At 41.1% G+C, this 22,858-nt stretch overlaps 1 protein-coding gene across 8 annotated transcripts in view; it reads right to left on the bottom strand.

Moving 5' to 3' along the window:
- The window catches only part of PEX7 (peroxisomal biogenesis factor 7), a 320,745-nt gene that overhangs the window by 80,499 nt on the left and 217,388 nt on the right, over positions 1-22,858 (bottom strand). For all 8 annotated transcript variants that reach the window (XM_075862474.1, XM_075862472.1, XM_075862475.1 and 5 more), the window contains one exon: positions 8,346-8,445. In XM_075862474.1, coding sequence (XP_075718589.1) covers positions 8,346-8,445 — 100 coding nt within the window. The remainder of the gene's footprint in view (positions 1-8,345; positions 8,446-22,858) is intronic.

A 22,858-nucleotide genomic window follows, 5' to 3' on the forward strand; every position in this document is an offset into this window, starting at 1 on the left:
ACCAAATTTATATCGTTTTTTTACGTTTCACTACGTTACCACAATAAAAATACTCTTTTATAAAAAAAAATCATGTTTTAGTGTCGCCATTTTCTGACAGCCATGACTTTATTTTTTAGTTGATATCGCTGCGGGAGGGCTTATTTTATGCGTGACGAACTGTAGTTTTTCTATTGGTACCATTTTGCGTTACTTGCAACTTTTTGATCACTTTTTTTCACCAAAAAATAAAATGCTGTCATTGTTTTTTATTAAAAATGTTTACGGTGTTCACCGTGCGGTAAAAATAACGTGACATTTTTATAGGTCAGGCCGTTCCGAACTCGGCGATACTTATGTATAGTTTTTTTCATGTTTTCATTTTTTTTCTAATAATAAAAGAGTTGATCAGTGAAACAGGGCGATTATGGTTTTTATTAGTTAAAACTTTTATTTATTTCTTTCACATTTTTTTTAACTTTTTCTTTTACACTGACCTGGGGACTTGAAGATCTGGTCTTCTGGTCCCCGGTACAATACACTGCACTACTTGTGTAGTGCAGTATATTGTAAGTGTCATTCATAAACTGACAGTTAGCCTATTAGGTCCTGCCTCGGGCAGGACCTAATAGGCTTCCGTACCTGGGCAACCAGGAAGCCTAGCAACGGCTTCCTGGTTGCCATAGCAACAATCGCCACCCGCGATCCATCGCGGGGGGGGTCCGGGGGGGTACAGAGGGAGCTCCCTCCCTCTGTCAACCACTTCAATGCGGCGGACGTCATTGACAGCCGCATTGAAGGGGTTAAATGGCGGAGATCGGCGGTAACAGCCATCGCAGCGGGATGTCAGCTGTGTATAACAGCTGACTGCCGCTGAAGATAAAGCGCGCACAGCTCCTGTGCTCGCTTTATCTACAGGGCATGACTGTACGCCCGAGTGCGGGAACGCACTTTGTATTTGGACGGACAGTCATGCCCAATAGCGGGAAGGGGTTAAATTGTCTGTTTTATAAAGGACTTGGTTAGACACTTTTGATTTCCCAGAATTGCACCACATGCTAGTGTGCCCCCGGCAGCAAAGCACTTCAGGAGGGGTAAGCTGTTGTAATAATTGTCCAAACACAAGTTGTATCCGTGGTCCAGTATGGGGTGGAGCACATCCCATACTATCCTCCCACTTCTTCCCAGGACAGGGGGTTAGTTTGGTGGTTCGATCTTCGAATCCTTCCATTCATACACACGAAAGTGCAGTGAATACCCAGAAACACTTTCGCAGGCCTTATACAGCTTCTCGCCATACCTAGCCCTTTTGTTGGGCAGGTACTGGCGGAAGTGTAATCTGCCTTTAAAGTGGACTAGGGATTCGCCCACTGCTAAGCATATTTAAGGGGGTATAGACCTGACTAAATTTTGAACGTATAGTGGGTTTTTTGGTAATGCCCGTATTCAATAAAAGGCCCCAGAACTTGTGAATTTCAGTGGGGGTCCATTTTTTGGGCCTGGCGTAACAACAATTTGGATTGCGGGCAATAAATTGCCCCGCATAGATGTTTGTTTGTGCCACCATCAAGTTCACAGGGTCATCAGTGAAGAACAGTTGGAAAAGGTAATTTCACTGAAACCTGTGGTATCTACATTGATGCCTGGAGTCTAGGTAAACTCAGGCACCTGAGGCACAAAATTATCTGCGGGGATCCATGTGGAGTTAATTGTACTGGACTGTGATTGTGCACTACTGACGCCTACCCTTGGACGCCTACGTGGTGGTTCATCAGTGGATGAGTCACTAGATGAAGAGGTCACTAAAAATCTGATTCCGGCAGTGGGAATGAAGTGATAAACGTCATCCCCACTGCCGGTATTAGATTCCTCAAAGAGCAAGGCACATGCCTCCTCAGCAGTGAACAGCAGCTTAGTCATTTTTTTTTTCTTCTCTAAAACTTGTTTTTGTGTTTTTATTACTTTTGTATTTTTTGGTTTTGTATTTTTTTTTTTATAAAATGCGAACACGAATTCCCCAAACCCAAAGTAAAAACTCTGTGTCAGTGAGAAGTTAGTAACAAGTGTCAAAACGAATCTAAAACTTTTTTGTAGGTTTTTATTTTTTGTGTTTTTTTTAATTTTATATAGAACAATAACTAATTCCCTAAACCCAATGTAATTATTTTTGCTATCTACAAAAACTCCTGGGTAAAAGGTGTCAAGCTCAGGTGGATGGAGATGAGGAACAGAAGTTTGGTATGGTGCACAGATGTGTCTCAATTAGGCACAGGATACAGGAGGGTAGCGATGAGACGTTGTAGGGGTGAATTTATTTTACACCCCACACACACGTCACTGGGCAGTGAATTACAGGGATCACAGGTGATGCTGGAGGTACAGAGTGCTGATTGGAACCAATCAGGCACAGGAGGGTGGCGATGAGGCAAAGACTGGGTTAATTTTATTTGAAAAAAAAATTCCTTTATACGCTGGGCGTCTTGGTGAACAGGAGGCTGAATGAGGCACAGAGGGCTGTATGAAGCATTTGGGCTGGAGTAGGCGCCAATCAGGCACAAGACGCTGGTATGCAGAACAGGAGGGTGGTGATGGGGCAATAACGGGATGGATATTTTTTTTTATATGTCTTTTCCGTTATACACTGGGCAGTGACAGGTGTCTGTGCAAAGGAGGCTGATTGAGGCACAGGAGGCTGGATGAGGCACTGTAGGATGGTATAGGTGCCAATGAGGCACAAGACACTGGTATGCAGAACAGGAGGGTGGTGATGGGGCAATAACGGGATTGATTTTTTTTTGTTTTTATGCTGGGCAGTGAGACGTTAGCACAGGAGGCTGGATGCGGCACAGGAGGCTGCCAGTCTTATGATGGGGCACAAAGGGTACAGTTCTGTGGCGAGATGGCTGGTGATATAGGGCACAGATCACCTATATAGGACACAGGCCACCTGTACAGGACAAATGTATAGGGCACAGTAGACTGGCTTCTGGGTGAACCAGGGGTTAAATTATATACTTTTATTTTTTTCTGACAGTTTATTATATAATCTTTAATGGATCTGTCTCTGATCGCTTCCTGAGATTAGTGAAGCGGTCAGAGTGACAGAGACTGCACTAAACTCCCCCCTCAAACTCCCATACTAAACTGTGAGTGGTCCATCAGTGCAGATGGACCAATCACAGCGATCACTGGCTGGGGACTGCTGTGATTGGTCCTCGGCCAGAATCCTTAGTTACTACGTTGTCACAGACAGCCGTCTTTATTAAACTCCTGCCGCACAATCCGGTGTGGTGGCAGTTTAAAGCGATCACGTAACTAGAGAATTCTAGCTGGGGTGGCGGAATATTTAAACTAGGGCTGAGGAGGGAGGTCAATGTAGAAAATAGAGGGATCAGACTATATTGATGAGGGGAGAAACAGACTGTGGGGAGAGGACTAGACAACAGGATTGGGAGATCCTTTTGTTACAAAACAGCAATGAAAATAAAAATGTCCAAATAATGTCAAATAATCACATTTCTGATACTGAAAAACTAAAAGGCAAGTTAAAGTGTATGTTCACAAATGCCAGAAGTCTAGCAAGCAAAATGGGGGAGCTGGAGGCCTTGATACTGGAAGAAAATATAGGTAAAGTTGGTGTTGCAGAAACATGGCTAGACTCTTCTCATGACTGGGCTGTAAATCTACAGGATTTTACACTGTTTCAGAAAGACAGGACAAATAGGAAATGCGGTGGTGTATGTCTGTATGTGAGAAGTGATATGAAGGCGAGTGTGAAAGAGTCAGAGGGTGAAGATTGTGAGGAGGTTGAAAACTTGTGGGTGGAACTAGAAAGGGAGGTAAACACTGAAAAAAATACTTTTGGTGTAATCTATAGACCCCCCAATATAACGGAGTAGATGGAAGGTCAGCTATATAAACAGATGGAGCGGGCTGCACAGGCTGGTACTGTAGTGACAATGGGAGATTTTGATTACCGGGATATTAATTGGGGTCATGGTTCGGCTTCAACTGCAAAGGGGAGACATTTCCTCAACCTGTTGCAGGAAAATTTTATGGCCCAGTTTGTGGAAGACCAGACTAGAGGTGAAGCTCTGTTGGATCTGGTCATTTCTAATAATGCAGAGCTTGTTGGGAATGTCAATGTTCGTGAAAACCTTGGTAACAGTAATCACAATATAGTTACATTTTACCTATACTGTAAAAAACAAACACAGAATGTGAGGGCAAAAACACTTAATTTTAAGAAAGCCAATTTCCCCAGGATGAGGGCTGCAATTCAGGATATAGACTGGGAAGAACTAATGTCAAATAATGGTACAAATGATAAATGGGAGATTTTCAAATCGACTTTGGGTAATTATAGTGCAAAATGTATTCCTATAGGTAACAAGTGTAAACCCCACATGGCTTACACCTTCTGTGAAAAGGGCAATACATGACAAAAAAAGGGTATTTGAAAAATACAAATCTGAGGTTACAGCTGTAGCCTTTTTAAATTATAAAGAGCGTAATAAAAAATGTAAAAATTTTATAAAATTAGCAAAAATACAAAATGAAAGGCAGGTGGCCAAGGATATTAAAATAAATCCCCAAAAATTCTTCAAGTATATAAATACAAAAAAGCCAGGGTCTGAACATGTAGGACCCTTAGATAGTGGTAATGGGGAGTTGGTCACAGGGGATCAAGAGAAGGCAGAATTACTAAATGGGTTCTTTAGCTCTATATATACACAACAGAAGAAAGAGCAGCTGATATAGCCGGTGCCAGTGCTGTCAATATATCAGTTGATATACTGAATTGGATGAATGTAGATATGGTCCCAGCTAAATTAAATAAAATAAATGTACACAAGGCCCCGGGACCAGATGGGTTACACCCTAGAGCTCTTAAAGAGCTTAGTTCAGTTATTTCTGTCCCACTCTTCATAATATTTAGAGATTCTCTAGTGACTGGTATAGTGCCAAGGGACTGGCGCAGGGCAAATGTGGTGCCTATTTTCAAAAAGGGCTCTAGGTCTTCCCCGGGTAATTATAGACCAGTAAGCTTAACATCCATCGTGGGGAAAATGTTTGAGGGGCTATTGAGGGACTATATACAGGATTATGTGACAAAAAATAGTATTATTAGTGACAGCCAGCACGGTTTTACTTATGACAGAAGTTGTCAAACTAACCAGATTTGTCTTTATGAAGAGGTGAGCAGAAGCCTATGACGGAGGGGCCGCTGTGGATATAGTGTTTTAGGACTTTGCGAATGCATTTGACACTGTTCCTCATAGATGTCTAATGGGTAAATTAAGGACTATTGGTTTAGATAGTATAATTTGTAATTGGATTGAGAATTGGCTCAAGGACCGTATCCAGAGAGTTGTGGTCAATTATTCCTACTCTGAATGGTCCCCGGTAATAAGTGGTGTACCCCAGTGTTCTGTGCTGGGACCACTATTATTCAACTTATTTATTAATGATATAGAGGATGGGATTATTCACACTTTCTATTTTTGCAGATGACACCAAGCTATGTAATATAGTTCAGTCTATAGAAGATGTTCGTGAATTGCAAGCGGATTTAAACAAACTAAGTGTTTGGGCATCCAGTTGGCAAAGTAAGTTTAATGTAGATAAATGTAAAGTTATGCATCTGGGTACCAACAACCTGCATGCATCATATGTCCTAGGGGGAGCTACACTGGGAGAGTAACTTGTTGAGAAGGATCTGAGTGTACTTGTAAATCATAAACTAAACAACAGCATGCAATGTCAATCAGCTGCTTCAAAGGCCAGCAAGATATTGTCGTGTATTAAAAGCCCCGTGGACCCCTGAGGACGCTACTTAGTAGCGAAACATGTCGGGGGGGCTGCTAATAATATTTTAAACACAGCCGTCGACCTGACTTACTGTTGTTCACTGGACACTTTATAAATTACAATTCTAACTGGATAGGGAAATACTGACACTCCTATGCCTATACTGTGTGTGTCTGTTTATTCAGATAGCACTTATATGTATCCGGTTCTCGGCTGTTGACAATTTTAATCTAATATTCATGTGGTCTGTCTAGGCTATACGTAGCTGAATAAAAGTTTTTTATTTTACCTATATTGTGGTGGCTGGGAAATTGGGCTTAGCTGTTGCAGACAGCCTTCTCCTTAAAAGGGGCATGGACTCGCGGGACAGGGTTGTAATATTACCACTTTAAAAAGCATTAGGGAGGCCTCATCTAGAATATGCAGTTCAGTTCTGGGCTCCAGTTCAAAGAAAGGATGCCCTGGAGTTGGAAAAAATACAAAGAAGAGCAACTAAGCTAATAAGGGGCATGGAGAATCTAAGTTATGAGGAAAGATTAAAAAAATTAAACCTATTTAGCCTTGAAAAAAGACGACTAAGGGGGGACATGATTAATTTGTATAAATATATGAATGGCACATACAAAAAATATAGTGAATCCATGTAAAACCCCCTAAAAAAACAAGCGGCACTGCCTCCATCTGGAGAAAAAAAGGTTCAACCTGCAGAGGCGACAAACCCCCTTTACTGTGAATCTATGGAATAACCTACCGCAGGAGCTGGTCACAGTAGCTACAGTACAGCTTTAATACCTTCCCCCTGCTTGCATTCTGGGCCCTAATGACCAAGCGATTTTTATAGTTTTTCCATCGTCACATTTGAAGAGCTATAACTTTTTTCTTTTTGCATCGACACAGCTGTATAAGGTCTTGTTTTTTGCGGGACAAGTTGTATTTTTTAATAGCACCATTTTATATTATTATATATATTATTTATTATATATATTTATTATATATATTATATATATTTTTTAATAGCACCATTTTATATTATTATATATATTATTTATTTATTATATATATTATTTATATATTATATATATTAATGGCACATACACAAAATATGGTGAAATCCTGTTCCGTGTAAAACCCCCTCAAAAAACAAGGGGCACTCCATCTGTCTGGAGAGAAAAAGGTTCAACCTGCAGAGGCGACAAGCCTTCTTTACTGTGAGAACTGACAATCTATGGAATAGTCTACCGCAGGAGCTGGTCACAGCAGGGACAGTAGATGGCTTTAAAAAGGTTTAGTTAATTTCCTAGAACAAAAGATATATTAGCTCCTATATGTAGAAACTTTTACCTTCGCTTTTCCCATCCCTTGGTTGAACTTGGACATGTGTCTTTTTTCAACCGTACTAACTATGTAACTGTACGTGGGGATGTGGGAACAGACCGCATCCCACGACGTACAGTTACATGAAATTGCGGGAAGGGGTTAAAGCAATGCGAACCAAACATGCAAAATTTGGCCTGAGCATTGAGGCATCAATGATCCTTGGTCCTGAAAGGGTTAAGACATCTCACCCAATGTGATTCATACATTGGCTCATAGTAATAAAAAATATAACCTTTATACATACAGGCAAGCTATATATGCACACCCATCTCCAATATATATCTTGTTTATGTCAGATTACTTCCTTTGACTTTAATTTACATAAAAGCAGCACTGCACTGAACCTAGTGAGCAGTCTTAAGTATTACATTCGGAATATATTGTGCACAGTTCCTGGCTGCGTGGGTTTATGGCCAAGCTGTGTGGTAAGTGAGTGAATAACAGTTTGACAATAAAAAAAACGGGAGGCGACTGGATTTCAAGCTGCGGGAAAATCAGCCAGCATTCTCCAAAGGCGGCACAACGCTGTGATGTAATGCTTCACCAACACTGCTGATTTCTACCACCATTAAACTCATTTATCTTTAATTGTAGTTTCCCACTGTAAGAGGTTATTGTTTAGTAAAGCATGTGAAGATTCAAAGAGAAGGAGCTAAACTATATTTATTACAAGTGATGTTGAAGGAAACATGCCAGAAGGCGAGTCTATAACAATAGTCCTCACTCCAATATCATTAGTAATAATTAACTCTTTCATTTACTGGTTTTGTCTATTACATGGTACAAGGTGACTGTACATTAAAATAATGTTAATATGTTAAACCGTACCTAACTTTTCAGGAGACATTTTAGAATAAGCGGTCATGTGTGTACATGAGAAATAACACTATTTATTCCATTATGACTTGTATTTTGCATTTTTTTTTAGCAGTTTTCCCCTCTGGAGGCTCTATCTCTTCTTCGCAGTGGTGTCTGACCTAGTGGGCTCAGGTATACTATTAGATAAGTATAAGTTGTTTGAAAAGTTAGTGTCCCTTTAATATTTATTTAATGACAACGTTTTTAATCACTGTATATTCTTTCTGCCTTTAATCTCTAAAGTTCCCATTTCTCATTAATATACATATAAATAATAGCATAACTATAGATATGCCTTGAGGATCAAGAAATGTATATACCTGTCCTGGAACAAGAATGCTGAAGTCAAGGCCACAAGTAAACTCTGTATGATGCTCCACAGTTTCAAGCAGTGGTGATGGTTTGGAAAAGTCCCATAACCTGTTGAGAAAGAGCAAGAGACAATTAAGACAATGCACTTTCTGTACACTATACAAATTGTATTTTGTTTAGGTTAAAGAAGACCTACCAGGAGTTACAGAGAATTAGTCTAATAGCGTACTTTAAAAAAGTAATAACCCTACAGGATAGTAACGTTTGAGAAGATATATCAAGGTGATGTGTACTTTTAAGAAGGATAAGATAAGAGACTTTATTGATCCCAAAGGGAAATTAATAGTTAGCACTAGCTTCATAAAAACAAACAAAGCACAGCCACAATAACTTAAATACGTAAAAACAATACATAAGAATGGCATAAAAATACTACACCTCCGCCAACCCTCCACCAAATTACCATTACCCTCGAAAATAGAAGACTTTACGAATGCACTGTATCCCTTAAGGCACTTAACCCCTTAAGGACGCAGCCTAGTTTTGGCCTTAAGGCTCAGAGCCCATTTTTCAAATCTGACATATTTCACTTTATGTGGTAATAACGTCGAAATGCTTAAACCTACCCAAGCGATTCTGAGATTGTTTTCTCGTGACACATTGGGCTTCACGTTCGTGGTAAAATTTGGTCGATATATTTAGTGTTTATTGGTGAAAAATTGCAAAATTTAGAGAAAATTTTGAAAAAATTGCATTTTTCAGAATTGAAATGCATCTGCTTGTAAAACAGACGGTTATACCACCCAAAATCGTTACTAGTTCACATTTCCCAGATGTCTACTTTAGATTGGCATCGTTTTTTGAACATTCTTTTATTTTTCTTGGACGTTACAAGGCTTAGAACATACAGTAATTTCTCATATTTTTAAGAAAATTTCAAAAGCCTTTTTTTTAAGGTACCTCTTCAGTTCTGAAGTGGCTTTTAGGGGCCTATGTATTAGAACCCCTGATAAAACACCCCATTTTAAAAACTAGACCCCTCAAAGTATTCAAAACAGCATTTAGAAAGTTTTTAACCCTTCAGGCATTTCACAGGAATTAAAGCAAAGTGGAGGTGAAATTTGCAAATTTCATTTTTCTTGCTGAATTTCAATTTTATTCATTTTTTTTTCTGTAACACAGAAGGTTTTACCAGAGAAACACTACTAAATATGTATTGTCCAGATTCTGCAGTTTTTAGAAATGTCCCACATGTGGCCCTACTGCGCTCGTGGACTAAAACACAAGCCCTAGAAGCAAAGAAGCACCTAGTGCATTTTAAGTCCTCTTTTGTATTAGAATATATTTTAGGCAGCATGCCAGGTTTGAAGAGGTGTTGAGGTGCCAAAACAGTAGGAATCCCCCAATAGTGACCCCATTTTGGAAACTACACCCCTCAAGGAATTCATTTATGGTTGTTGTTAGCATTTTGACCACACAGTTTTTTCACAGCACCTATTTCAATTGGGCTGTGACATTAAAAAAATGAAATTTTTTCCAATAAGATGTAATTTTTTATCAAAATTTCTTATTTTCACAGGGAACAAAATACTCAATTTTGTTGCCCAATTTCTCCTGAGTGAAGCAATACCCCATTTGTGGCAATAAACTGCCGTTTGAGCCCATGGGAGGCCTCAGAAGGGAAGGAGCGCTGTGTGTTCTTTGGAGTACAGATTTTGCTGGGTTGGTTTTCGGGTGCCATGTCGCATTTGCAGAGCCCCAGAGGTATCAAAGCAACGGAAACCCATCAGAAGTGACCCCATTTTGCAAACTATACCCCTCAAGGAATTCATTTATGGGTAATGTGACCTTTTAGACCCCATAGTTTCTTCACAGAACTTATTTGAATTGGGCTAGGAATTAAAAAATATATATTTTTTCCTATAATATGTCATTTTAGCTCAAAAATTCTTATTTTCACAAGAAATAAAATACTCCATTTTGTTGCCCAATTTGTCCTGAGTGCGGCAATACCCCATTTGTGGCAATAAACTGCCGTTTGGGCCCATGGGAGGGCTCTGAAGGAAAGGAGCGCTGTGTGTTCTTTGGAGTCCAGATTTTGCTGGATTGGTTTTCGGGTGCCATGTCGCATTTTCAGAGCCCCAGAGGTATCAAAGCAATAGAAACCAACCACAAATGACCCCATTTTGGAAACTACACCCCTCAAGGAATTCATTTATGTGTGTTGTGACCATTTTGACCCCATAGTTTTTTCACAGAACTTATTTGAATTGGGCTGGGAATGAAAACAAAATTATTTTTTTCAAATAATATATAGTTTTGGCTGAAAATTTATTATTTTCACAAGAAACAAAATACCCCATTCTGTTGCGCAATTTGTTCTGAGTGTCGCAATACCCCATTTGTTGTGATAAACTGCCGTTTGGGCCCATGGGAGGGCTCAGAAGGAAAGGACCACCATTTGGCCTACTGGGGATTTTCTAGTGCGAAGTCATGTATGCAGAAGCACCTGAGGTACCAGTACAGTTGAAACCCGCAAGAAGTGACCCCGTTTTAATAACTACACCATTAAGGCATTCATCTAGAGGTGTAGTGAGCATTTTGACCAGAGACCTACACCCCATAAACTGTAATGTGGGTTCTCCCGGGTATGGCAATACCCTACATGTGGCTGTTATCAGCTGCCTGGACACACAGCAGGGCTCAGAGGGGAAAGACGAGGGGGGATAAGCTGTGCGGAGTGCATCAGGGTAAGTAAAATTGGGGTAAATTATAAACCAAGGGATGTATGATAAATTTTAAAACTGACTTTCATTCAGAGCTCTGGTTATTCGGGACACGCGTCACATTGATATTTTGTGTCATCCCTTATAGCAGACTTTGCACCTCTTTTGACTTTTTCCCTTCTTGCCAGTTTGGGGAACTTCTCCTGGAAAGTGTTGCCACCTTGGTACGATGCGTGTGGCCCCGCTTCAAGTAGTACTGGGTGCCCCCCCTTCTTGGTCCCTAAAGATTAGTTTCTTGATAATCACCTCTTGAAATTCCAGGAAAGTTCCCGTCTGGCCTGCACATCGACGTAGCACGTACGCATTGTACAATGCCATCTGTATGATGTGCCCGGCCAGCTTCTTATACCACACCGCATGGCGCTGTAGGGCTTCAGGATTTGATCTGACAAGTCCACACCTCCCATGTACCTATTGTAGTCCAGGATGCAGTCTGGTTTGGGGGTGGCCTTTCCTTCATATAGCCTAAACCTGTAGGTATACCCGGATGCACTCTCACAGCTTATACATCTTCACGCCATACCTTGCCCTCTTACCCGGCAGGTACTCGCGGAATTGAACCCTCCCTTTAAAATGTACCAGGGACTCATCAATAGAAATACACTTCTCGGGGGTGAATGCTTGGGAAAACCGGGCACTGAAACGGTCTAATAGGGGTCTCCGTTTATACAAACGGTCAAAACTGGGGTCATCTCGGGGTGGGCACGGCTCATTATCAGTATAATGTAAGAAGCGAAGTATTGCCTAATTTATTTATTTTTTTAGGTTCCAGTTCAGTTCTGAAGTTGCTTTGAGGGGCCCTAATATTAGAAACCCCTATCAAATACGCCATTTTAGAAACTAGACCCCTCAAAGTATTCACAACAGCATTTAGAAAGTTTATGAACCCTTTAGGTGTTTCACAGAAATTTAGAGCAAAGTAGAGGTGAAATTTACATTTTTTTTGTCAGAAAATCCTCTTTATACCATTTTTTTTATAACACAAAAGGATTTATCAGAGAAACGCAACTTTATGACATAGATAGTATTAAGGCCAGGATCACACACAGTTTTGATGGAGGTTTTGTGGCAGTTTTTGACTCAATTTTTTGAGCCAAAGCCAGAAGTGGATCCAAAATGAAGGAAAGGTATACAGAAAAGATTGCATCTCCTTTCTTCTGTGCCAACTTCTATGTTTGGTTTAAAAAAAAAAAAAATTAGCCAAAAACTGCATCAAAACTGTGTGTGTGATTGTGGCCTAACAGACATCCTTTTCCCACATCAACTGCTTGTAGATAAATTGTTACAAGTACATTATCTGTCTGTTTACTTATCTCTTTCTTGCTTAATTTAACACACATTTGCGTTTAAACTTTCCATGTGAGGCATCATATGATGTAAAAGAGCAACTGCATGAGTCTAGTATTCACTCAGACCTTTTTATAATCCCTTGGAGATCACTAAACCTCTATTGACTTAACACAAATGTAACTATTCAGCCATCGGTTCATCTATTAGCTTATTCCTACGGTAGCTTTTTTCCTTTTTATCATCTGAGTGCTCACTGAATAGTGCCATAAAGTTCCTAAATAAGTGTCATACATCACCTAAATAATAAAGTCATACACTGCCCCAATATTACTGCATTATGGTGCCCAAATAACTAGAAGGATTTATCAGAGAAACGCAACTTAATACGTATTGCCCAGATTCTGCAGTTTTGAGAAATATCCCACATGTGGCCCTAGTGCGGTAATGGACTGAAGGACTGGCCTCCGAAGCAAAGGAGCACCTAGTGGATTTTGAGGCCTCTTTTTTATTAGGCACCATGTCCGGTTTGAAGAGGTCTTGTGGTGCCAAAACATTGGGAAACCCCCAAAAGTGACCCCAATTTGGAAACTAAACCCCTTGAGGAATGCATTGTAGTTTTCTTGGGGTGCATGCGGCTTTTTATTCTATTTTTAGGTGGCGTGGTGACTAAAAAACAGCAATTCTACTATTGTTTTTTTATTCTTTTTTTTTTACAGCGTTCACCGTGCGCTATAAATGATATATTCACTTTATTCTGCGGGGCGATACGATTACGGCGATACCAGATGTTTATAGTTTTTTTTTACGTCTTATGGCGTTTGCACAATAAAATACGTTTGGTAAAAAATCATTTACTTTTTGTGTTGCCTTATTCTAAGAGCCATAAAGTTTTTATTTTTCAATCAATAAAGCCGTGCGAGGACTTATTTTTTTGCGTAACGAACTGTAGTTTCGATCAGAACCATTTTTCGGTACATGCGACTTTTTGATCTCTTTTTATTCCATTTTTTGGGAGGTGAAGTGACCAAACAATTGTGATTGTGGTTCGGTTTATTATTATTTTCCTTTACGGCGTTCACCGTGCGGGATAAATAACGAAATAATTTTGTAGTTCAGGCCGTTACGGACGCGGCGATACAAATTATGTACAGTTTATTTGTTTGTTTATATATTTTTATTAATAATAAATGACTGATAAGGGAAAAAGGGGGATTTTTACTTTTAATACTTTTAAAACTTTTATTTTCTTATTTTTACACAACTTCTTTTAACTTTTTTTTTACTGTATTACTTTGTCCCACTAGGGGACATGAGGGCAGGAGGCCCTGATCGCTATTCTAATACACTGCACTACATGCGTAGTGCAGTGTATTAGAACTGTCAGCTACTCACTGACAGCAAGCATAGTGGGTCCTGACGTTGTCAGGACCCACTAGGCTTCCTTCTATGGCATAGCCGGACGCCATTGTTTGGTGTCCGGTTGCCATAGTCACCATCGCCGGCCGCTATCGCGTAGCAGGCCGGCGATGGCAGCTTAACCCCTAAAAAGCCACGATCTCTTTAGAACGCGGCTTTTAAGGGGTTAATCAGCGGGGACACAGCGATCGGTCCCCGCTGTAGGAGCTGTGACAGCTGCTGAACAAGACAGCAGCTGTCACAGCTCCTGTATGTGTCGGGAGGACGGCCGAAACGGCCGTTACTTCCGAGACGTACTATTCCGTCATGGAGCGCGAACGATACAGCTGCCATGACGTAATAGTACGTCCAGGAGCGGGAAGGGGTTAAAGAGGCTCTGTCACCACATTATAAGTGCCCTGTCTCCTACATAAGGTAACACAGTAATGCTTTTTTTTTAGAAAAACAATCTTTTTTTACCACTTTATTAGCGTTTTTAGATTCATGCTAATGAGTTGCTTAATGCCCAAGTGGGAGTATTTTCACTTTAGACCAAGTGGGCGTTGTACAGAGGAGTGTAGCACGCTGACCAATCAGCATCATGCACTCCTCTCCATTCATTTACTCAGCGCATAGGGATCCTGCTAGATCCTTATGTGCTGTCTTATGCTTACACATTAACAATACTTAAGTGTGTAGACAGTGAATAGACATTCCACAGAATGTCTATTCACAATCTCTGCATTTCATTACTCTGTCTGTGGTAGTTACAGCAGAGGACGCGAAATCTTGCGAGATTACGCGGTAAATGACAGGCTACAACGAGATCACACTTCCTCTGCTGTAACTACCATAGAAACAGTAACAAAGTGCAGAGATTGTGAATAGACATCCCGTGGAATGTCTATTCACTGTCTAAACACTTCAGTATTGTTAATGTGCAAGTATAAGACAGCACATAAGGATCTAACAGGATCCCTATGCGCTGTGTAAATGAATGGTGAGGAGTGCATGACGCTGATTGGTCAGCGTCATACACTCCCATGTACAACGCCCACTTGGTCTAAAGTGAAAATACGCCCACTTGGGCATTCAGCAACTCATTAGCATAAATCTAAAAACGCAAAGTGGTAAAAATAGATAGTTTTTTTTTAAGAATAAAAAGCACTGCTGTCACCTACATTATAGCGCCGATCTCCTTATGTAGGAGATAGGGCACTTATAATGTGGTGACCGAGCCTCTTTAACCTGGATGAAGTGCTTACTAAACAACCTATACTGAAAGTTAATAATATTATGAAGCGGGTGATGAGGATTCGCAGCAAACACGTCAAACTTTTTCTGGATCCTCCTATCCATTACAACGGCCAGCGGATCTAGCAAATAGCCTACGAAACTACTTGCCTAGCGAATTCATTTATTCAACTTCTTAATATCCATGGCCCTGGCATTGCCATTCCAGCACACCAATGCAAAGAGGATAGCACTCCAAACAATAGATTCATAAAAAATCTGTAGCATTTTCATACACAAGTTAAAGGAATTGTCGCAAGAAATAAAGGTAACTCGACCCCTTCTTATATAGCTTATCACAATTCAGCTTCCAATCCAGTTCATTATCAAGGTACACTCCCAAATATTTGTAATCATAAACTAGTGATACTTCCTGCCCAAGGCCGCATCTACCATGAGGCGAGTTGAGCCTCTGGCTTCAGGCAGCACCCTGCAGAGTCTCAGAGGGGGCAGCATTACAGAGCCGATGGCTGAGGTTCCCTCCACCTAACAGCTGCAGGATGTTCTGCCTCCTTAAGAACAGCACATCTCTCCTGTGCCACCTTAATAACCCCCCTGACCCGCTCCCCTGCTCTCCACTCTGCTGTCGCCATTGTAATACGATCCTGCTCAGTGTCGGGACAGAGAGGGAGGCGTGCAGGTTGTCTGCTCTGCAACTGAAGGGAAATCCCAAGATGGACTCTTCAACACTTGCTAGTGGTTTCCTCTGGAGTCTCCCTGCACAGCAAGAGAAGATCCATATCGGCAGCTGCCTGCACAAAAAGTAAATGTGTGTAATGTACGTATGTATGTACTGTATGTGTGTAGTGTACACTACCGTTCAAAAGTTTAGGGTCACTTAGAAATGTCCTTATTTTTTAAAGAAAAGCAGTTTTTTTCAATGAAGATAACATTAAATTAATCAGAAATACACTCTATACATTGTTAATGTGCTAAATGACTATTCTAGCTGCAAACGTCTGGTTTTTAATGCAATATCTACATAGGTGTATAGAGGCCCATTTCCAGCAACCATCACTCCAGTGTTCTAATGGTACATTGTGTTTGCTAACTGTGTTAGAAGGCTAATGGATGATTAGAAAACACTTGAAAACCCTTGTGCAATTATGTTAGCACCGCTGTAAACAGTTTTGCTGTTTAGAGGAGCTATAAAACTGACCTTCCTTTGAGCTAGTTGAGAATCTGGAGCATTACATTTGTGGGTTCGATTAAACTCTCAAAATGGCTAGAAAAAGAGAGCTTTCATGTGAAACTCGACAGTCTATTCTTGTTCTTAGAAATGAAGGCTATTCCATGCGAGAAATTGCCAAGAAACTGAAGATTTCCTACAACGGTGTGTACTACTCCATTCAGAGGACAGCACACACAGGCTCTAACCAGAGTAGAAAGAGAAGTGGGAGGCCCCACTGTCAGGGATCATTACCATGTATATTGTTTGAAAAATATTATCCTTACATATACATATATATATATATATATATATATATATATATATATCCAGTATATTACACAAAGAGATTGTATTCATGGAGCACAAAGAGCCTGCATAACACTCCTATGGAAGACACCGCCCCCTGAATGCAAAGAGGAGTGTGCAGAAGAATGTAAAGGAAAACTTACAGCTGAGGAGCCAATGGGACTTAAGCAAGTCCCACATCTCTAGGGAGGGGCATGTGTCTTCTGTGTTTCTTTGTTCTGAATAGAGTTCAGTTCTCCTCTTTTCTGATTAAGGGAAAGTTGTGTACCGAACAACTGACTGGTTTACTTCTTTCCAGGAATGCCTTCAGCTTTCAATTTACAGAGGTGGTTATTCGGTGTGACAGGGAGAAAGGAGCTTCCCTGATATACGGACCTAACACCGCTGCACAACTGAGCAACAAGACAAGTACATTAGAGTCTCTAGTTTGAGAAATTGACGCCTCACAGGTCCTCAACTGGCAGCTTCATTAAATAGTACCCGCAAAACGCCAGTGTCAACGTCTACAGTGAAGAGGCGACTCCGGGATGCTGGCCTTCAGGGCAGAGTGGCAAAGAAAAAGCCATATCTGAGACTGGCTAATAAAAGGAAAAGATTAATATGGGCAAAAGCACACAGATATTGGACAGAGGAAGATTGGAAAAAAGTGTTATGGACAGACGAATCGAAGTTCCAGGTGTTTGGATCACACAGAAGAACATTTGTGAGACGCAGAACAACTGAAAAGATGCTGGAAGAGTGCCTGACGCCATCTGTCAAGCATGGTGGAGGTAATGTGATGGTCTGGGGTTGCTTTGGTGCTGGTAAAGTAGGAGATTTGTATAAGGTAAAAGGGATTTTGAATAACGAAGGCTATCACTCCATTTTGCAACGCCATGCCATACCCTGTGGACAGCGCTTGATTGGAGCCAATTTCACCCTACAACAGGACAATGACCCAAAGCACACCTCCAAATTATGCAAGAACTATTTAGGGAAGAAGCAGGCAGCTGGTATTCTATCTGTAATGGAGTGGCCAGAACAGTCACCAGATCTCAACCCCATAGAGCTGTTGTGGGAGCAGCTTGACCGTATGGTACGCAAGAAGTGCCCATCAAGCCAATCCAACTTGTGGGAGGGGCTTCTGGAAGCATGGGGTGAAATTTCTCCCGATTACCTCAGCAAACTAACAGCTAGAATGCCAAAGGTCTGCAATGATGTAATTGCTGCAAATAGAGCATTCTTTGACGAAAGCAAAGTTTGAAGGAGAAAATTATTATTTCAAATAAAAATCATTATTTCTAACCTTGTCAATGTCTTGACTATATTTTCTAGTCATTTTGCAACTCATTTGATAAATATAAGTGTGAGTTTTCATAGAAAACACAAAATTGTTTGGGTGACCCCAAACTTTTGAACGGTAGTGTAGATTAACGGGCTGCAGGCACAAGGACCAGCTCTGCAGCCCATTAATCTACGTGGGGTGGTCGGGAAGGGGTTTAAATCAACAGAGTAGTAGGACAATGGGGGGGGGGGGAAAGACAGCAGGTTTGATATGTATGAATACAATGCCTGGGAGCAGTACATACTGACACAAAGACAAAAAAAGATATACCCCAAATATTATAGTACAAATAAAGAAGAGTCAGAATTAGGCTATACATGATTAACCCCTTCCCGCTCCTGGACGTACTATTAGGTCATGGCAGCTGTATCGTTCGCGCTCCATGACCTAATAGTACGTCTCGGGAGTAACGGCCGTTTCGGCCGTCCTCCCGACACATACAGGAGCTGTGACAGCTGCTGTCTTGTTCAGCAGCTGTCACAGCTCCTACAGCGGGGACCGATCGCTGTGTCCCCGCTGATTAACCCCTTAAAAGCCGCGTTCTATAGAGATCGCGGCTTTTTAGGGGTTAAGTTGCCATCGCCGGCCTGCTACGCGATAGCGGCCGGCGATGGTGACTATGGCAACCGGACACCAAACAATGGTGTCCGGCTATGCCATAGACGGAAGCCTAGTGGGTCCTGACAACGTCAGGACCCACTATGCTTGCTGTCAGTTCTAATTCACTGCACTACGCATGTAGTGCAGTGTATTAGAATAGCGATCAGGGCCTCCTGCCCTCAAGTCCCTTAGTGGGACAAAGTAATACAGTAAAAAAAAAGTTAAAAAAAGATGTGTAAAAATAAGAAAATAAAAGTTTTAAAAGTATTAAAAGTAAAAATCCCCCTTTTTCCCTTATCAGTCATTTATTATTAATAAAAATATATAAACAAATAAACTGTACATAATTGGTATCGCCGCGTCCGTAACGGCCTGAACTACAAAATTATTTCGTTATTTATCCCGCACGGTGAACGCCGTAAAAGAAAATAATAATAAACCGAACCACAATCACAATTGTTTGGTCACTTCACCTCCCAAAAAATGGAATAGAGAGATCAAAAAGTCTCATGTACCGAAAAATGGTACTGATCGAAACTACAGTTCGTTACGCAAAAAATAAGTCCTCGCACGGCTTTATTGATTGAAAAATAAAAACTTTATGGCTCTTAGAATAAGGTAACACAAAAAGTGAATGATTTTTTACAAAACTTATTTTATTGTGCAAACGCCATAGGACATAAAAAAAAACTATAAACATCTGGTATCGCCGTAATCGTATCGCCCCGCAGAATAAAGTGAATGTGTCATTTATAGCGCACGGTGAACGCTGTAAAAAAAAAAATAGAATAAAAAAACAATAGTAGAATTGCTGTTTTATAGTCACCACGCCACCTAAAAATAGAATAAAAACTGATGAAAAAGCCGCATGCACCCCAAGAAAACTACAATGGATTCCTCAAGGGGTCTAGTTTCCAAATTGGGGTCACTTTTGGGGGTTTCCCAATGTTTTGGCACCACAAGACCTCTTCAAACCGGACATGGTGCCTAATAAAAAGGAGGCCTCAAAATCCACTAGGTGCTCCTTTGCTTCGGAGGCCGGTGCTTCAGTCCATTACCGCACTAGGGCCACATGTGGGATATTTCTCTAAACTGCAGAATCTGGGCAATAAGTATTAAGTTGCGTTTCTCTGATAAATCCTTTTGTGTTATAAAAAAAATGGTATAAAGAGGATTTTCTGACAAAAAAAATATGTAAATTTCACCTCTACTTTGCTCTAAATTTCTGTGAAACACCTAAAGGGTTCATAAACTTTCTAAATGCTGTTGTGAATACTTTGAGGGGTCTAGTTTCTAAAATGGGGTGTTTCATAGGGGTTTCTAATATATGGGCCCCTCAAAGCCACTTCAGAACTGAACTGGAACCTAAAAAAATAAATAAATGAGGCAATACTTCGCTTCTTACATTATACTGATAATGAGCCGTGCCCACCCCGAGATGACCCCAGTTTTGACCGTTTGTATAAACGGAGACCCCTATTAGACCGTTTCAGTGCCCGGTTTTCCCAAGCATTCACCCCCGAGAAGTGTATTTCTATTGATGAGTCCCTGGTACATTTCAAAGGGAGGGTTCAATTCCGCGAGTCCCTTCGGGGTAAGAGGGCAAGGTATGGCGTGAAGATGTATAAGCTATGTGAGAGTGCATCCGGGTATACCTACAGGTATAGGCTATATGAAGGGAAGGCCACCCCCAAACCAGACTGCATCCTGGACTACAATAGGTACATGGGAGGGATGGACTTTCAAGATCAAATCCTGAAGCCCTACAGCGCCATGCGGTGTGGTATAAGAAGCTGGCCGGGCACATCATACAGATGGCATTGTACAATGCGTACGTGCTACGTCGATGTGCAGGCCAGACGGGAATTTCCTGGAATTTCAAGAGGTGATTATCAAGAACCTAATCTTTAGGGACCAAGAAGGGGGGGCACCCAGTACTTCTGGAAGCGGGGCCACACGCATCGTACCAAGGCAGCAACACTTTCCAGGAGAAGTTCCCCAAACTGGCAAGAAGGGAAAAAGTCAAAAGAGGTGCAAAGTCTGCTATAAGAGGGCGATAAGGGATGACACAATAGATCAATGTGACACGTGTCCCGAATAACCAGAGCTCTGTATGAAAGAGTGTTTTAAAATTGATCATACATCCCTTGGTTTATAATTTACCCCAATTTTACTTACCCTGATGCACTCCGCACAGCTTATCCCCCCTCGTCTTTCCCCTGAGCCCTGCTGTGTGTCCAGGCAGCTGATAACAGCCACATGTAGGGTATTGCCATACCCGGGAGAACCCACATTACAGTTTATGGGGTGTAGGTCTCTGGTCAAAATGCTCACTACACCTCTAGATGAATGCCTTAAAGGGGTTGTCCGAGATTTTTTTTTTTAAGTACAGTTAGAAATACATTACACATATTAAAAATTGCATAATATACTTACCTGTGCAATCTTGCTTCTGTTCTCCGCTCTGGCTGCTTCTTCCTTCTGGTCACTTGAGCTCTGACGTCACCTTTTCAGCCGCCTCCACTGTCGTGTCGTATCCCGATCACATGGTCTCGCACCAGCGAGACCTCGGATGGTACACGACACGTCACTTGTCACGTGGTGTAGATCGGCTTCTTCTGCTTCACATGCAGTAACGCGCATGCGCTGTCACTGCTGTTCTCGCAGACCCTGCTGTTCTCGAGATAACAGCAGGGGCCGCGCATGCGCGTTACAACAGAACAAGCCGATACACACCACGTCACAAGTGACGTGTCGTGTACCCGGCAAGAATTCAAGATCAACAAAGCAGCAGAGCCGGAGCAGAGAGAGACGTCAACAATCAAGTTCCCGACGGCAGGATCTGGAAACGGGGCCACTTTGGAAAACGTAAGTATATTACAAATGTATTTATTTTTTTAACTTAAATGATTTAATGGTGTTATTAAAAATATTCTGTTCTCTCGGACAACCCCTTTAAGGGTGTAGTTATTAAAACGGGGTCACTTCTTGCGGGTTTCAACTGTACTGGTACCTCAGGTGCTTCTGCATACATGACTTCGCACTAGAAAATCCCCAGTAGGCCAAATGGTGGTCCTTTCCTTCTGAGCCCTCCCATGGGCCCAAACGGCAGTTTATCACAACAAATGGGGTATTGCGGCACTCAGAACAAATTGCGCAACAGAATGGGGTATTTTGTTTCTTGTGAAAATAAGACATTTTCAGCCAAAACTACATATTATTTGTTTTCATTCCCAGCCCAATTCAAATAAGTTCTGTGAAGAAACTATGGGGTCTAAATGGTCACATTACCCATAAATGAATTCCTTGAGGGGTGTAGTTTCCAAAATGGGGTCACTTCTGGTGGGTTTCCATTGCTTTGATACCTCTGGGGCTCTGCAAATGCGACATGGCACCCGAAAACCAATCCAGCAAAATCTGTACTCCAAAGAACACACAGCGCTCCTTCCCTTCTGAGGCCTCCCATGGGCCCAAACGGCAGTTTATTGCCACAAATGGGGTATTGCTGCACTCAGGAGAAATTGGGCAACAAAATGGGGTATTTTGTTCCCTGTGAAAATAAGAAATTTTGATAAATAAATGACATCTTATTGGAAAAAATTAATTTTTTTTCATTTCACAGCCCAATTCAAATAGGTGCTGTGAAAAAATTGTGTGGTCAAAATGCTAACAACAACCATAAATGAATTCCTTGAGGGGTGTAGTTTCCAAAATGGGGTCACTATTGGGGGATTCCTACTGTTTTGGCACCTCAACACCTCTTCAAACCTGGCATGCTGCCTAAAATATATTCTAATAAAAAAAGAGGACTCAAAATGCACTAGGTGCTTCTTTGCTTCTAGGGCTTGTGTTTTAGTCCACGAGCGCAGTAGGGCCACATGTGGGACATTTCTAACAACTGCAGAATCTGGACAATACATATTTAGTAGTGTTTCTCTGGTAAAACTTTCTATGTTACAGAAAAAAAAATGAATAAAATTGAATTTCAGCAAGAAAAATGAAATTTGCAAATTTCACCTCCACTTTGCTTTAATTCCTGTGAAATGCCTGAAGGGTTAAAAAACTTTCTAAATGCTGTTTTGAATACTTTGGGGGTCTAGTTTTTAAAATGGGGTGTTTTATCAGGGTTTCTAATACATAGGCCCCACAAAGCCACTTCAGAACTCAAGAGGTACCTTAAAAAAAAGGCTTCTGAAATTTTCTTAAAAATATGAGAAACTGCTGTTTATGTTCTAAGCCTTGTAACGTCCAAGAAAAATAAAAGAATGTTCAAAAAACGATGCCAATCTAAAGTAGACATATGGGAAATGTGAACTAGTAACTAATTGTGGTTGGTATAACAGTCTGTTTTACAAG

This window comes from Rhinoderma darwinii, chromosome 4, assembly GCF_050947455.1.
Source record: "Rhinoderma darwinii isolate aRhiDar2 chromosome 4, aRhiDar2.hap1, whole genome shotgun sequence".
Taxonomy (NCBI): Eukaryota; Metazoa; Chordata; class Amphibia; order Anura; family Rhinodermatidae; genus Rhinoderma; species Rhinoderma darwinii.